Below are 15,422 nucleotides of genomic sequence, written 5' to 3' on the forward strand. Positions count from 1 at the left end.
GAGTACATACCCCCCTTTGCAAACCAAACGGAGGGGAGATGGGTTTCAATGGGCTTTCAATGCAAAGTAGGTTAGTTGGTTGGCTGTATCGCACTGGACAACCTCCTTTTGCAGTGTTGTCACCATGGCAGCAAGTTAAGCATTTTTTTAACTTAAATTTGAACATTTTTGGCTTTTTTTCATGTTTTATCTTGCCTGGCACAGCAACTTAGTACTCATAGTGCAGGTGTTCATTGCCAAAAGTTTGCATACCACAAGGTTGAAAATGAGCTACTTTGAAGCTTGGTAGAGTATTCTGCATAACTCCCAACTTCAATGCAAGAGCATATTTTTTTTTTACTACTTTTGACATTCAAGGCATCCAATATTTCTCGCAGCACAGCTAGTATGCCCTGAGCAATGGTATCAATAATTTCCCTAAAAAAATCACTGTTAAATGCTGCCACAGTAACGTACATTTTTAACGCAGAGAGCATATTTTTATTCCTATATTACTAACTCAAACCTGTTTGCATGAAAATTACAAGTGCACGGGAAACGTTGCGCAAGAAAGGCGATATGGCTCGCGCGCATCGCAGCGCACGCTTACCGCGACATATCGAGCTTTGATTATACCTGATATGGCTGGTCAGGTCGCTTTTAAGATTAAAACAAACGTCGCAGGCATTAATTACAACTACTGGCGTTCAATCGTAACCGGTTGCCCAGTCATGTGATGCTCCAATGCGCGTCGGCTATGCCGTGCGCGCCGCAGCGTTTAACGCGTCGACCGTTTCTTTCTCAAGGCTAGCGAGCCCACAGTCAAAACACAGCAATAACTAAGCGTGTAAACATCGCAAATCCGACTAAAAGTTCACTTCACGAACCGCTATCGCAAGCGCGCACACCGCGTCACCCTCCGGGGTCTGGCGACGGTAGAGTCACGCGCACCACGAAGCGTTCGATGACCTCCGCCTTTCGAGCCACACAACTTCCCGTAATCTGGCTCGTTATCTCTGGCATTCCCATCGCGATAACGTCCGTGTTGAATACCACAGATTGAACAGAAACTCGGCTGAGCGAAGCGGCGAAAATGAACTCAATCCGCTCGCTACGCAGCTCAGGCGGCCGCCATCTTGCGTTGCGCCCGCGACATCCAATCAGGAGAGTCGGTGTTCTGCGCCCCGACCGGAGGACCAATAGCGCTTCAGCATCTATATCTAGCTTCGTTTGTGCGTCGCACGACCGGCTTTATAAGTATTTATAAAGCCGGTCGTGGTGCGTCGTTTCTTTTCTGCCGTTTGCGTTTGTGCGTTTGTGAATGAACGAAGATAAAAAAGACGAGCGGAACGGGAAAGACGATCGCTCGGCCGATCTAACCATATCAAAATGGCCGCGCCCGGTGGCACCGTTGCGGAGATAGAGCGCTCCGAAAATTGCCGTTTTTTCGCCCTTTTGCGCTGATAGTTTGTCACCGCGCCTGACAAAAGTATTTTTTTATGCCACTTTGCGACGCTTTTCAGCGTAAAAACTTTGCAGATGCACAGAATAGGAAACATAGAAGCCGAATATGTGGGTTTCAAAAAAACGATGTTTTGGTCATTTTTCCGAAGTTGAAAGCCGCGTCCCCCCTTAAGTGGCATGCTAATGGCATCAAGTTCTATAGGAGGCCTACCGGTGGCCAGGAAAACCCGTGTTATATCCGGTCCCGCACTATAAGTGGATATGTTATATAGGATGGTCCACACTGTATTTCTTTATGAGATATTTTAACTTCGTAAATTTTTTGATGTCATTAGAACAATTAACTTTTTGTCTGTGCAATTTCTGAAAGAGCTTTTAATGGCTCATATCACTGAAAAGAGCATTGACTTTTGCCAACAATTTAACACACTACAACACACGCTAAGCTGCGATATGTGAAAAAAAAAAAAAGATTCCTAGACACTCGAAAAAAGGTCATTTTCCCGCGGTAAGGAGCAGCCTGCTCGTCAATTTCATAACCATGCCTTTTTCCATGGTGGTGCCACAGATATAGAGTCACCCTGACAGAGTCAGGATTAATGCTTGACTGAGTCAGGATTAAAAATTTCTCTGTAACGAGGCCAAATACATCTCAATGCACACGATCTCCATTTCAAGCTCTTTCAACCTTTGCCAGTTTTGTCCAAGCAGCTGAGGAAAAACTATGTTAACCGCTGTAGTACGCAGTTTAGTGGAAATGTATTTGGAACATAAACTAGGCACTGTTATGTCAAGAACCAACCGATTATAATGGTTTTCCAGCGCTGCCCTTTCAAGTACAACTACTACTTAGCTTCCTTTTCCACGAAATGAGAATAAGGCATTGACAAACACGCAGCACATAAAATCGAGGCCCAAGCTTAGAAGTTTTTCGTCCAGTATGCCAATCTAATCTAATGACCTCTGACTTTTGTGTGTGACATAGTGGGACTGCACTTACTTCATAGGTAACCTCTGTCTCCCAATACTGTTTTAATTCCCCAATAAGTTTACCAGGCCTCTCTTGACTTCTTTTCCCACCACCAGGCCCCTTCTTCAGCCGCTTTGACCAAACACGTACCCGTCGGATGCCAAACTTGATGACTTGAAGCCTGTCCTGTGATTCCTGGCTTCCCTGGATAGCCGCCGGCCGTCAATGGCCAGTTGCGTAGTGGATCCAGAATTGGCCTTTGTCATTAAGCCTGCGAGGACAGAGTGAAAAGGGAAAAAGAGAAGGAGAGAATTATTACAGGCAGAATTCATCTCCGATGACTGTCTTTAAAGGGGCCATAAAGACTGTTTTCTTTGAAAAATATGACGTTAGTACAGCAGCAAACGATGCTTTATGCCCTGAGGAATTCAACAATTAAAGAATTATTTCTCCCACTGCATTGCATGTTTTGTGACATCAGCAATGATGTTATAGAAGGAGACTGTTAGAGACATTGCTAGCTTCAGTTCCAGTGGAGGAGGTCACAGGCTTTCTGGACTGCTGGGTGTGCCTTTACCAACCTAACCAAACAACGCTTCCGCATTTTAAAAATAATTGTTGTTTGCCCTTTCTTGGCAGGGTGGCGAGGGGGTGGAGGAGAAAAAAAAAACTTTATTCAGAAACAAGAGTAGATTCTTAATGATCCTGTGCTTGGGTCATATTCTTAGTGTGGGATGTGGCATGACTTGACTACCTCTCGAACTCTTTGAATCAGAGCTCTTTGGGAATGAAGTTCAGAGCAGTTGAGAAGGGCTGTCTCCCAGGTCTCTCTGATGGGGTGGGAGGGATGTTGGTGGTCCCAACATTAAAAAGGAAACCACGACTCAAAGCAGTGGGGGAGTGGGTAACACTCATTCAGATTTTTAAAGACGGTAGTCTTTTTTCAGGCAACTTCAACGCCAAAATTTTGGTCTGTCGGTCTGTCTGTCTGTCTGTCTCTTGATTTAGCCACCCAGCCACAAAAATTAAAATAATCCTTAAATAGGAAGAATATATAGGCAAAACATTTCCGAACTACTAAATCTGGTAGCATACTTTATACTTCTCCACATTGTTCAGCAAAAAGGAATAATTAGGCCCCTTTGAGGCAAAACCTAAGTACATAACTGACACTAGCATTGCTCTCTAAACTAAGAATAGACGTGGACTTGATTTTTGTGAAAGAATAAAAAGAACGTATTAAAAACAATGTTTTAACCAAAAAATACAAAACGGGCTCACGCTTGAGCCTCACACTCGAAGTGGCACCCAAAGCCCAACAGCAACAAACGACCCCAACAGATGGCCTGCCAGCAGTGCCAACGCGGAAAGATTGAGGTAAGCAAATGATATGGGTGAGGAACAGCGAAAGGGGGCGAGGCAGGGGAGTGGAGGCAGTTACGGGGCAGGACGGGCAGAAGATTATCGTCTTTTGACAACATTTGCAACAAAGCGAGCAGATATGCGGCCAATTTTTTAAGAGGGCCCACTTGGCTCATTGCTGAGCGTACATGAATTAAACTGAATACCTGGTGAAAAAAAAAAATTAGTTACAATGAAAGCTTTGTTTGATTAAATGGAACGCTAATCAACAGTCCAGCCCTACTTCAGATACATTACTTCAAGCTCACAGCCTCCCCAATGCAACGGTCCAGCTGAAGCAGGAATTTCTGCTCATGTGGGGCCTCTTTTTGGATAGACGTGCAGACAGCCGTTCTTACAACACGCACGTCATGCCGTACATGGATACTGGACTACTCCAATATCAACTGCAGCAGGCACCCTAGCTATCCTGAGTGATGTTAGGATCGACAACTTATTGTGGCTCTACCCAAAGTGATTGATAAATTTTTACGTCTATCCGACATTCTCGGAAGCAGATCAAAATTTGCGCAAAACGAAACCAGCTTTTCCCGATAACTTAATGCAAGCACTTTGTGAAGGCGCTCCCTACAAGTTTTCTCGCGAGTGACTCACCTGATTTCCGAGGTGTCTGATAAATGTTTGATACAGGGGCTGCAGCACTGTCTCCCATGTGAGAGTAGCTCTCTTCTTCAGTCTGCAATGAGAAGAAGAGATATGCATGCAAGCAGAGGCAGGAATTATGAATTTGAGGGCAGAGAGGAAGAGTGTAGGTGTACACTATTAGGGTCATGCCAACATTAATAGCACAAAAACCATCCCTACTTTGCTACACCAACAATATAATGCCGCTAATGCAGTTAGGGCAAAATTGTTAGTTAAGCAAGTGTTAAACCAACGCTTAACTTCTTGCAGCAATATTGGGAGGAACGAAACACTCAACGAACAAAAAACTGAAATTTGGGGAAGCATAATGCACAAAGCTACATAGCAGTGCTATAAAGTGCGGAAGTGGGAATACTGCAGGCATGGGTAGTCATGAATTTGTGACACAACAAACTATTTTGAACACCTTGTACTCTTAGCAAGATCTTTTTGAAAGCTTAGGCTCTCTCCACAATGGTGCATACAAGGAGACGTTTGTTTTGTGAAAAATAAACTTATTTCGCTTTTTGTAGAGATAACTACCTCATAAATTACAATTTGTCTATCCGGAGAAATGAATTTAGTGGTTGGGGTATTCAGGGGTGTGGCAGCTTTCGGAGCAATTTTTGGAGCAGAAGAAAACTGCATTTCAGAGCACAAAAACCCACTTTTGGAGCAGCTCATGCGTGTAAAAAATATTATTTTGGAGCAGCACAGGAGCAGAGTACCACAAAGAAAACTTGTTTTAGAGGGTAAAATATGTCTTGGGTGAAGGCACAAGTGACGCTTTCAGTCCAAATTGACGGCACGACACAACGCATGCACCTCAACCTTCCAGCCGTCTTCGAGCGAAACAGGCCACTCTGGAGAAAGTGTGTGTTGCCACCTTTCAACAGAGCCTGATACCTCACAACTGGATACACCGTCCTAGCACAGATGGGGAAAGTGATGCCCCTCCTGACCCCTACAAGGTGATCTTCTAAGAGGGGGGGATATGTTGTTTAATGCTGTGCGGGAACGCAACTTGCGAGCGAGTGTTCGGGCCCCCGTAACCCGTAACAATTAGTGTTTCCAGAGTCCTTCAATGCTTTACTGGTCACGAAACTGCTCCGTAACTCAATGGGAGAGCTTCATATGCTGCGTTTGGCCGCCGCGCGGTGGCGCCACCCTCACACTGAGGTCACTCCTCGGGCGGCGTTGCGCTGGCTCGAACGGCGGAGCCGCGGCGAGTTGTGTTTGTTTTGTGCGGGGAAAAAAAATGTAACGTGCATATCGCGCTCTTTTGATGCGACTTAAGTAGTGCAACGACAATGTCGAACATGTGTTGCGTCCCGGGATGTCGTTCCTTTTACAACGATACCACAGAAAATGTTTCCTTGTTCTGTTGACTGAGCGACGGGCAGCTGTGTGAGAAATGGAGGGTCCGCCATTCCAAGGCAAGCAACGGGAGATTTCAGCTTCAATTATAAGTGTGCGACAGTGTGTGGAAATGCACTGTGTGTGAGAATGGAAAAAGGAATGTACCCTTTTGAGAGCATCGTGGATCTAGAATTGTACAAGGCGAACTTAAAGCTGGATTTTTGTCATATCAGTCAGGTTGTAGCGGTGCTCGATTACCTGTTTGCAAACTTGTATTAACTTGCGCTCAGGCTCGCGTGTAAAAAAAGCTCTGGGGCGTCCTTGTGCTGTTAATTTTCATATTTTCGCGAATTATCCCTTAGGGTTCGTTTTGTTTGTTTTGTAACCGCGCGTGGCCGATTCCGGTTTCTTATCTCGGAGCGCCCGTTCGCTCTTTTTGTCATACGTCCCGTCGGGCAATATTGTTTGGTATGGAAAGGGGGCCACCTTGTCGCTAACTTGATTTTTTGTTTCTTCGACAATGTTCTCGATCCTATTTTCATGGATCTGAAATTAATAACGTTCCAAGAGTAATGCATGCATAGCAAACGCCGCGCAACTCACTTTATCGACGTTCATCTGTTCACGTCACACTGCGGACTGCTTCTTCGACGTTTGTGTTTCATTCTAGTCTTTTGTAGTGCAGAAGATCGCTAGCTCACTGCGTTCAGAGAAGCTTTGCGTGGCTCTTGGCTACGTGACAATATTCTGTTTCCTCCGTGTGCTGCACATCGCAGCGCGAAAAAATAAATTTTTGTACGCCGGACCACGCTCTTTTGTCTCCCTTCGTAACATTGAAATTTTTTTGTTGCGTGTGATAAAATTAGTTTCATTGTTCTTTTTTCGCTTCCTTGTTTTGCAAGGATTGCAAAGCGTGGAAGCAGAAAGACACACGGTGCAACATGTATATCTCTTCGTTTTGATCCTTCGCGTTTCTGCAGCGTTTTTATGTTTTGAAGTATGTACCCACTCATCGAAACGACAATACTATTGAGCTATCTCTTTTAGCGTTCTGTGCATTCCAGGGCAATCAACGAATTCGTTAAGCGTAGTCTGAACGACGCGTACTTGGTTTCTTTCATTTTTTTTATTGTGTTATCGATAGGCCCGCAGCAGTCCGTGACTACACAGCTACCGTATGTGTGGTATTTACAACTTTGCTTTAAGAAAACAAGCAATAGATTTAAAAAATCCGTAAACACGACGGCGCAGCGCTTGTGCCAGAGCACACAGAAGCCGTTGCCGTTCGCGGCTGAAGTCTACGGTAACTTCGAAAAATAAAAGCCCATTGAAGGCAGGTGATAAACACAATAACTGGACTATTCATCGCTAACTACTACGAAAATAAAAACACTTAATCAGCGCGCAAATACCAAAAGCAGCGAGCGTTTGCACGCCAAGAGCTGGCCAATACGCCGCACGCGCGGCGACTGGATGACCTTCGTGCAGCGGTGGCGCCTGTAGTGGCGTGCGCGGTCCCTATATGAAACGAGCGCCGAAGTTTCGTGACCAGTAAAGCATTGAAGGACTCTGGTGTTTCCTACGAGGGCATGCATACGCTTTCCCTCGTCAACGCCACCCCAAAAAAAGCAGTGCTCATTTCTTTTCCCGGAATAAACTGCCTTTTTAAAGGGGTCGTGAAGAGAAAATGCACTGGCCTTTGCTTAATTTTGTCTGCTTAAATAACCTTTTGAGAACATTATCCCACATATTCTTACAACTCATTGCTTCTAGAATTTAGGAGACGTCTTTGAAGCAACCATGCCCTCATCGTCGGGCGGCAGCACAAGTAGCAGTGACGTCACATGACGTCGCGTCAGCTTGTCACTGACTGCGGGGACACAAGGGACCTTTGCCCTTGGGCACGAAGTTTTCAGTTGTGTGCCTTCTGCCCTCCTTCAAACCACCGGCTGCAAAACAGCAAAGCTGTCCACGCTGCCAGCAACGCGGCATGTCTTTGTTTGTTATCGTGCAAACACAGAAAAAAGATCAGTGTCAGCACTTAGATGGATAAGTACCCAAAAGCGCACTTAAAAATCAGCTAGCCGCGCGGTTCCCCAGCAGCATTTTCCGAGCAGGCACACAGCTTTGCACTGCCATTGGGACAGACGGAAAAAGAGAGGAAGCTAACAAGGATCACAACAGCGACTGGAACTCATAACTTGGTCGAGAAAGTCCTTACCCAAAAATCACCAAAAATTTGCTATGTCGCCATTCATCATTTCAGGTCGCCACAGGCCTCTCAAATTCACCAATGTGGCAAAAATTAGCCACCAGTGGCAACCCTGATGGGTAATTCTGCCGGGAAAGGGTGGACCTGCCCTTAATTTTGTGCTTTGGCACAGCGCAGGTGCAATTTGGGTCAGTTTTGTGGTTTTGGCGCATCTTGTAGCAGCAAGACACAAATGCAGCACTGGCGCAACGGGCGCAGCTTGTACCACCCCTGGGTATTAGAGATTACTGAATGTACCAATGTACATATAAACCGGTATACTTATAGGTAGAGTTTTTTTTTTTTTTAAATCCGCTCAAAAGTCACCCCTTGAATTATATAGCGGTCATTAGGAGAATGTAAATTGTTGTCTGGCAACTATGTGCAAGCGTAGTCCGACGCCATCGCCCTTTGTGTCGGACTGCTTTCTCTCACTATCAAGCCTTTATTTGCTTTTCTCTTTTCTCTTGTTTGTCATCTTTTACTCGTCTTGTGTGTGTGCGTGCGTGCATTTCTGTACGCGTCTGCTCTGAGATGAGCAACGGAAGTTGACGCCAGTTCACCGCTGCGTTTAAGCTGAAGGCAATTGAGTCGCCGAGCAGAATAGGAACATGGCGGCGCAACGCCAGTTTGGAGTTTCGGAGAAAAGTGTGTGGTACTGGCGGAGCCAGAAAGCTAAGCTGTGCGCGTGCAACCCCCCCGGAACAGATCGTTCCGTGGACGTCAAGCGGTGCACCCTGTGTTGGAGAACAAGGTGGCGGACTTTGTTCGGGAACTTCGCTCATGATCGCTGCCGGTTACAGCGGAGGCCATTTGCGAACCGGCTCCGTGAACTGTACAATGAGTGGATAGCTGGCAACAATGAAAAGACATCTATGGGCCAGCTGCGAAGACCATCCCTCCCGACCGTGTCAAGCTGGGTGTCTTCCGCTTGGCAGTCGCTGCCTGATGACATGGTTGCAGGAGCGTTTAGTAAGTGGTTCATCAGCAACGCACTCGCAGGCACTGAAGATGACAGTGAGAAGCAGTCATCCTTGGACGACTCTGACAGCTCAGACGAGTGACTTCGGCAGGCATAGTGGGTGGCAGTGACGGACGGGCGTTGAAAATAAATATAGGCATTGTGTGTGCGCTTCTGTGCCGAATAATTTTTTTTGTCAACTTTTCCCACCTCAAGGTAGGAGGTTGACCTATATACCGGGTCGACCTATATTCCGGTTTATACGGTATTTGCCTTCCAAGCACCACTGCTCTTGTTTGCTAGTCCACGCTGAGGTGTGCCGAGTCATGACCCTCGGCTGCTAAGCCACCATTCCCACAAAATCCCTACACCATTCCTACAAAAATGCCCTACAAAATATTATGTGGCCTTTAAGACACAACACAATTTTTGTATTCTTTAAATGGCAGACAACCAATTATTGAGGCACATACGCTCTACTACTGTGCAAGCGCTAGTATTCAAAATACGCGTACATACAGGCTTCAGAGCGCACAAATTTCTTTGTTAAAAGCGAAATGCACGGCTACTTTGCATAACTTGCTTTACAATTAAGCCATGCAAAGGCTAACTTTACTTGCACCTTTAACGTGCGCCAAAATCTCGTACTTGTGTGTATTGTTGTTCACTGAGATGAGGGCTAAGTACAAAAATACAAAAAAATACAACAACCAAAACAACAAAACTAATTGCCGATGTTTCTCTTGAAGCAGAAGACCAGTTTTCAGCTCTGCACTCAAGTTCTAATTACTGTGAGCATCTACGCATATGCAATAAAAATGCGCTCATACTGCATAGCTCGCAATAATTCGCAATAATTTAGATAGATAAGCTGCACAAATTGAACAGCACTAGGACAGGACAAAGTGAAAAGTACCAAAGACGGGCATTGACTAACTGTTGATTTTTGGAGAGACAATAAATAGGGGAACAAAACGAGCACGGTTATCTGTGTGCGCAGTGTGGCACGCATGAAAACAGACCACACAAAGCTGCAAGCGCAAGGAAATTGATCTTGAAATTTAAGCCGCGCTGCTACCAACAGCGCAACTGTTGGTAGCAGCAGGTGCGACGCTTTTTGTTGCGGTCTGTGAGCACTTCTTTTGCACCGACGGCTTGCTACCACCGTGTTTTTCTCCCCATTTGTCCTTATAGTGACAATACTGCAGGGTGAACTAGCAAAAACTGCTGCACTGGATACAGCCACCCACAGCCGCGGCGACGTTTTTTTTTTTTTTTCAGGCTGAATTGACTCGTGCTGTTGAGAGTGTACAAATGCGAGTTGGTAGAAGTAGGTATACTTAAAGGAGCCATGAAGACAAAATACAAGTTTGATTTATTCGAAAGGTTTCGTGTTTTATAGCGTCCCCAGAGCTTGCGCGGCAGCAAATGATGCCGTATTCACTGAGAAATTAATCAATTCAGGTTAAAAGTTTCATTCTCCCGCAAATCGTGTGTTTTGGTGACGTCTACAATGAAGTCATAACGGCGCGTGTATAAACAAACTTCCAGTGCGCCATTTGGCTCTGCAGCCTTGCTTGCCGTCAAAACTCCCAGATGGTGCGAGCATACTCAGCACTCTGCCGTTGCTTTGTTTTTGACCGTATTTACACCTGGCTTGTTTTTGTTAAAGTAGAAAGAAATCACTTCGTGAAACATTGAGTATGCTTGACAAACAGGGTCACATAAGACAACGTCGCTTACGCCAATCAGCCAGCGCCGCATAAGACAACTCCAAAGCGTCGGACTGCTGTGCAGCTAAAACAAGCTTAGTGCGCCCAGTACCAACAGTAGTACGCATTGGTACTTCTATGTTTACGTGTATTTTCGTAACTTTTGTTGTTTACAGCACAATTCTTACTGCTGTAAAATGGATATGCATTGCATTTAGGAGCAAATAGCTCATTCGGCAAGCTTATAAGCTCTGCCTAAATTGCGTTTGCTTTTCCCGCTTCAGCCAACCGCACAGCTGGGCTCATACATCATAGGTTCTGTTGCGGGAAAAGAGCTGGTGGGTCGTATGGCCATTCCTCTTTTTCCTAATTATTTAGCTTATTTGAGCGAAGAGTACGTCAGATGTGGTGTCAGTATGATTCTAACGAGGCAACCTTTCGAATGAACCAAACTTGTGTTTTGTCTTCATGGCTCCTTTAACTACATAAATATTATCACACACTTGTTTGACAATTTTTGAAATTTGGAAACCTCAATCACACTTAGGGAACGAGGATTGAATTTTAAACGATTAAAACTAGCTGTGTAGCAGCAGCTGATCTGGATTGAGCTCGTTCAGGATCGATTCAATCGTGGCTGAAAGTGCCAGTGTGACAGGGGTATAACTGTATGACATGCTTGCCTCTCTACCCTTTGTACAGCAGCAAAATACACCAACATTTCTGTTTTGGCTCTTGACTTTGAATACAATGTTCACAAGCTTAGTAGAGATCATAAATAACGAAGAAAATAAACAAATGAACATATTCACGCATTGCTTTTGGCAAAAGTACACATGCAAGCTCAATCATCCATTCCTCAACGAGGTGAAGTCTGAAAAGCTCCCTCAAGGTCCACACTAACCGTAATAGGGCCATTTCAAAGTGGTTTGATATGTCAGCAGCCAGTTAAGCTACCCCTCGTTTTAGATGAATACCATGCAAACGAACGATAAAATTGCACAACATGAAGCCATTCTGTGCCTTGATAAATGGTTGAACAAATGGTTTTCACAGGATAAGTACGAGATAGGAGCCTGTTAGCTCCCTAGGGGCTGCTAATGAGACCTCAAAACAGTGCCAAGCTATAGAAAAAGGCAGGGAAATAGGTGAAATCGAGAGCATGACAGAAGCCCATCTGGTCGGGAGGAGACATGACTAATTCAAACCTGACTTCAACCATGAAACTTTGTAAAAGCAAGGACATTGTAAGTCATTGTGAACAAGGCTCCCATACAGGAGCCGAAACGTCTTTGTTCTTACAAACTTCACTGGTCGGAGTCAGTTTTCAATTTCTGTCACATAGAAAGCTTCCTGTGTCACTATAAAAGTTGGTATAGTACAACCAATGAGTTCTTCTGGTACTGACGTATGGGCTGGAAACTCGGGGTCTCACCAAGCGACTTGAAAGGAAACTCAGACCAGCCCAAAGGGGCCTACGGAAAGAAGAACGCTACGGGGTCATACTTGGGGATAACAAAACAGCGCCAAGGATAAAGGAATGGGCAGGTTTAAAAGACATGTTTAAGTACACTCTAAGCGAAGAAAATGGGCATGGGCGGGACACGTCATGCACATGCGGGCAACAGGTGGACCATCCATTGAACGGAGTGGCTGCCAATAGATTGTAAACGCAACAGGGGTCGGCCAAGCACTCAATGGAGGGATGAACTACGGAAATTCGGGGGCAAAGGGTGGACCTGACTAACACTCGATAGACGTGGCTGGAGGTCTTTGGGAGAAGCCTTCGTCCTGCAGTGGACACAACCTGGCTGTTAACCTGGCCTTTCATTGCAGTGTTAGAATGGTGATTTCAGCATTCGAAAATTTTGAGTTTCCGCATTAACAAATAACGGAGGTTAGGCCACTTTTTCCTTTGTGAAAAATGTCACAAACAAGCATGTGTTGGGTACATTCCCTGTGCAAAGCAAGTCTAAGTCAAAGCAAGTCTAATTATTTTGAGTCGGTCCTCTACTCTACGTGTTTCCTCAACTCAGCTGAGTGGAGGGTACCGCAATGCTCTTACACGTGAAAATATCTTTTGAATATCTCCTTGACTGGAGGCTCGAGTGGGAGAGGAATCTAGAATACCAGAATAAGTCTAAGCAAGTCTAAGTCTAAGTCTAGCCAAACCTACTGGCCGTATTCTGAGTCTGCCCTCAACTCGATGTGTTTCCTCGACTCGGCTGAGCAGCAGATATGGGGGAGGAATCTAGAATACCAAAGTAAGTCTAAGCAAGTCTAATTCTAGGCAAGTCTACTGGCCGTAATCTGAGTCTGCCCTTGACTCCATGTATTTCCTCGACTTGACTGAGTGGCAGATACCGCAATGCTTTTGGATGTGAAATCGCTTTCAAGGATCTCCTTGACTGGAGGTTCCAGTGTAGGAGGAATTCAGAATACCAGAACAAGACTAAGAAATGCATAAAACTGGCCGTTATGGGAAGCGTTGTTTCCTTTCTGTCTTGTTCTCACACTGTGGTTGGACTCCGTTCTAAACTATCGTCACGTGAAACGAGAGGTGAGGAGGGCGAGGGTACAGGCGGTGGAGGAGGAGGAGGAGGAGGGGGAGCGGCCTACCCAACGGGGATAGGGCACCTCGTAGATGTGCTCCCTGCGCACTCGCTTGAGCGTCTGCTGCACGGCGGCGGCCTCGGCGGCAGCGGCAGCAGCGGCGTCCGAGGGGCCCCCGCCTCCTCCTCCCTGCTGCTTGCCGAGGGGCTGGACGCGGCCCATGGCGTAGGGGGACGGGTAGTACAGCTGCTCCTTGCTGGGGCTCTCCAAGCTGCTGCCCGTCTGCTTCAGGATGGACAGGCTCATGGCCGCCTCCAGGTTCTTGTCCTCCGCGCACGAGTCTGGGGGGACAGGGGGAGAGGAGGTCAGCACTGGTGGGAGCGTGCCGTCTGCCTTTGGTAGGCAAGATTCCGTTCCCTTGAGTTCCTCCACCATGTGAGGCATAAAATAAATCTATGAATGATATTTGTGGTGTTCCTTTATTAAAAAATTCATGGATGCTTGGTTTTTGTTATACCAAATGAAATACTATGTTGTCAACTGCAAAAAAGCGTCGCCTGCTGTTGCCCGTGCCACTATAGCTCCTGGCGGAATTTTAAGAAATCGAACGGCGACAGTAACGAAAGGTTCAACTAGATAGGTTCCACGTTCCACTTGGAATGCACGTAGAGCAGGGCAACGTGGTCCTATAAACATTGTAGTAGGGTGCCTCGATTCTCGCGCGTCTACGCCGTACGGCAGTGCTGGCATCAAGGCACCCGGCCTGGAGCGCAGTAAATTTAAATTGAGCAAATTTTTAGCGCGTTACCTTGGGAGGAATGAGACGGCAGAGGAACAGCATGAGAGTTGAGCAGGAAACAGAAGGGAGGGGTTTACATGGCAGCGGTGCCAGTTGACTATGTATCATCTTTCACCGACATTTGCAACGAAAGGAGCAGATACGTGGCCATTTTTTGTTTTTGGCAACTGCAAAAAGAACCCCACTCTTTGGCTTGAGTAGCTTAGCTAGAATTGTTAGTTTTGGCCCGAACGGCCTGGATTAGAGACCCAGCAGTGCCAAAATATTTGCGAGACCCATGATTTTTTTTACTGTAAAATGTTCTCTTGGCTCAATGCTATGTACTACTTCCATAATGCTTTGGCTACCTTCTAGGATGGTGTAGTAGTGGAGCACGCCATATCAACAAGTTTAATTAACGTTCTACATTGCACTGGAAGTGTTTTGCTCATAGTACCTATCATGGAACAGAATATCACCTTGGCAAGCTTCACCATAGAATGTGACAAACGCCTGCCCCAGGTGAAAAAATATGTTTGTTTGTAAGTCACAATGCCCATTACACTGTAGTTATGACCCCAGTACTTATGTGAGTGAGCTGAGGAATTATCCCAATCCTGCTTTTCATAGAAGACTACACTTGCTAGGTAAAGAGTACAGTGAATGACCCAAAACCGTTCTTTCCCCTTGCACACACACAGCTTACATTCAGCTCTAGAATGTTCTCAGCCGTAGCGCTGTTAACTGCCTAGTACAGTCTGGTATTACAAAATTCCGTAACTTGTAGGTTTGGGCTTGCTGGCCATAATTTTCCCTGAGGCCACTAGGCCACTTTTTACCACAACCAGTTAAAGAGAGAAACTAAAGTGCTATAGCTTTGTGAGTATGTCCTCAATCTTGATCTTTTGCTGCGCATGAAGGTAGAAACAAGTTTTTCTTTTCTAATCACTGACGCAGCAACCACAGGCTGAGCTGTTTGCTGGACATGGATTGACTGGTAGATTATGCTGGTAGCAGGTCAAGATTACCCCATGGTGGAGAATTTCAAGCGTTGGCTGATGCATATGCAGCTCAACAAGCTGCTGACATCGTAAAGCTACCTATGGGTCATTATTTCTGTCATTAGCCAGATTACGTGGCCATGAAGAGTTCTTTTGTTGCAGTTGTAGCCGCATCACCATCCCCATCATCACGTTCGGGTTACCAGTTATAGAGCGCCATGTGGTCTCTCTCTCTCCTCCTAGTGCGCAACACAGCTCTACCTATTATAACAAAACTGAAGGGGCACCGCAATTTGCTCGTTATAACCAATATTTCGTCATAGCCCTAGCGGGCATTTACTGCAAATA

The 15,422-nt window shown here is 45.8% G+C and overlaps 1 protein-coding gene across 1 annotated transcript in view; it reads right to left on the reverse strand.

Annotated features, from left to right (window-relative positions):
* LOC144177819 (cell adhesion molecule Dscam1-like) overlaps positions 1–15,422 on the reverse strand; it is a 64,618-nt gene that overhangs the window by 13,691 nt on the left and 35,505 nt on the right. Inside the window, exons 13-15 of the mRNA XM_077705402.1 lie at positions 13,362–13,636; positions 4,430–4,511; positions 2,564–2,684 (exon numbers count right to left, since the gene is read on the reverse strand). Coding sequence (XP_077561528.1) covers positions 2,564–2,684; positions 4,430–4,511; positions 13,362–13,636 — 478 coding nt within the window. The remainder of the gene's footprint in view (positions 1–2,563; positions 2,685–4,429; positions 4,512–13,361; positions 13,637–15,422) is intronic.

The sequence above is a fragment of the Haemaphysalis longicornis genome, unplaced genomic scaffold (genome assembly GCF_048455015.1).
Source record: "Haemaphysalis longicornis isolate Haplotype H1 unplaced genomic scaffold, Haemaphysalis longicornis Haplotype H1 scaffold_316, whole genome shotgun sequence".
NCBI classification, from domain to species: Eukaryota; Metazoa; Arthropoda; class Arachnida; order Ixodida; family Ixodidae; genus Haemaphysalis; species Haemaphysalis longicornis.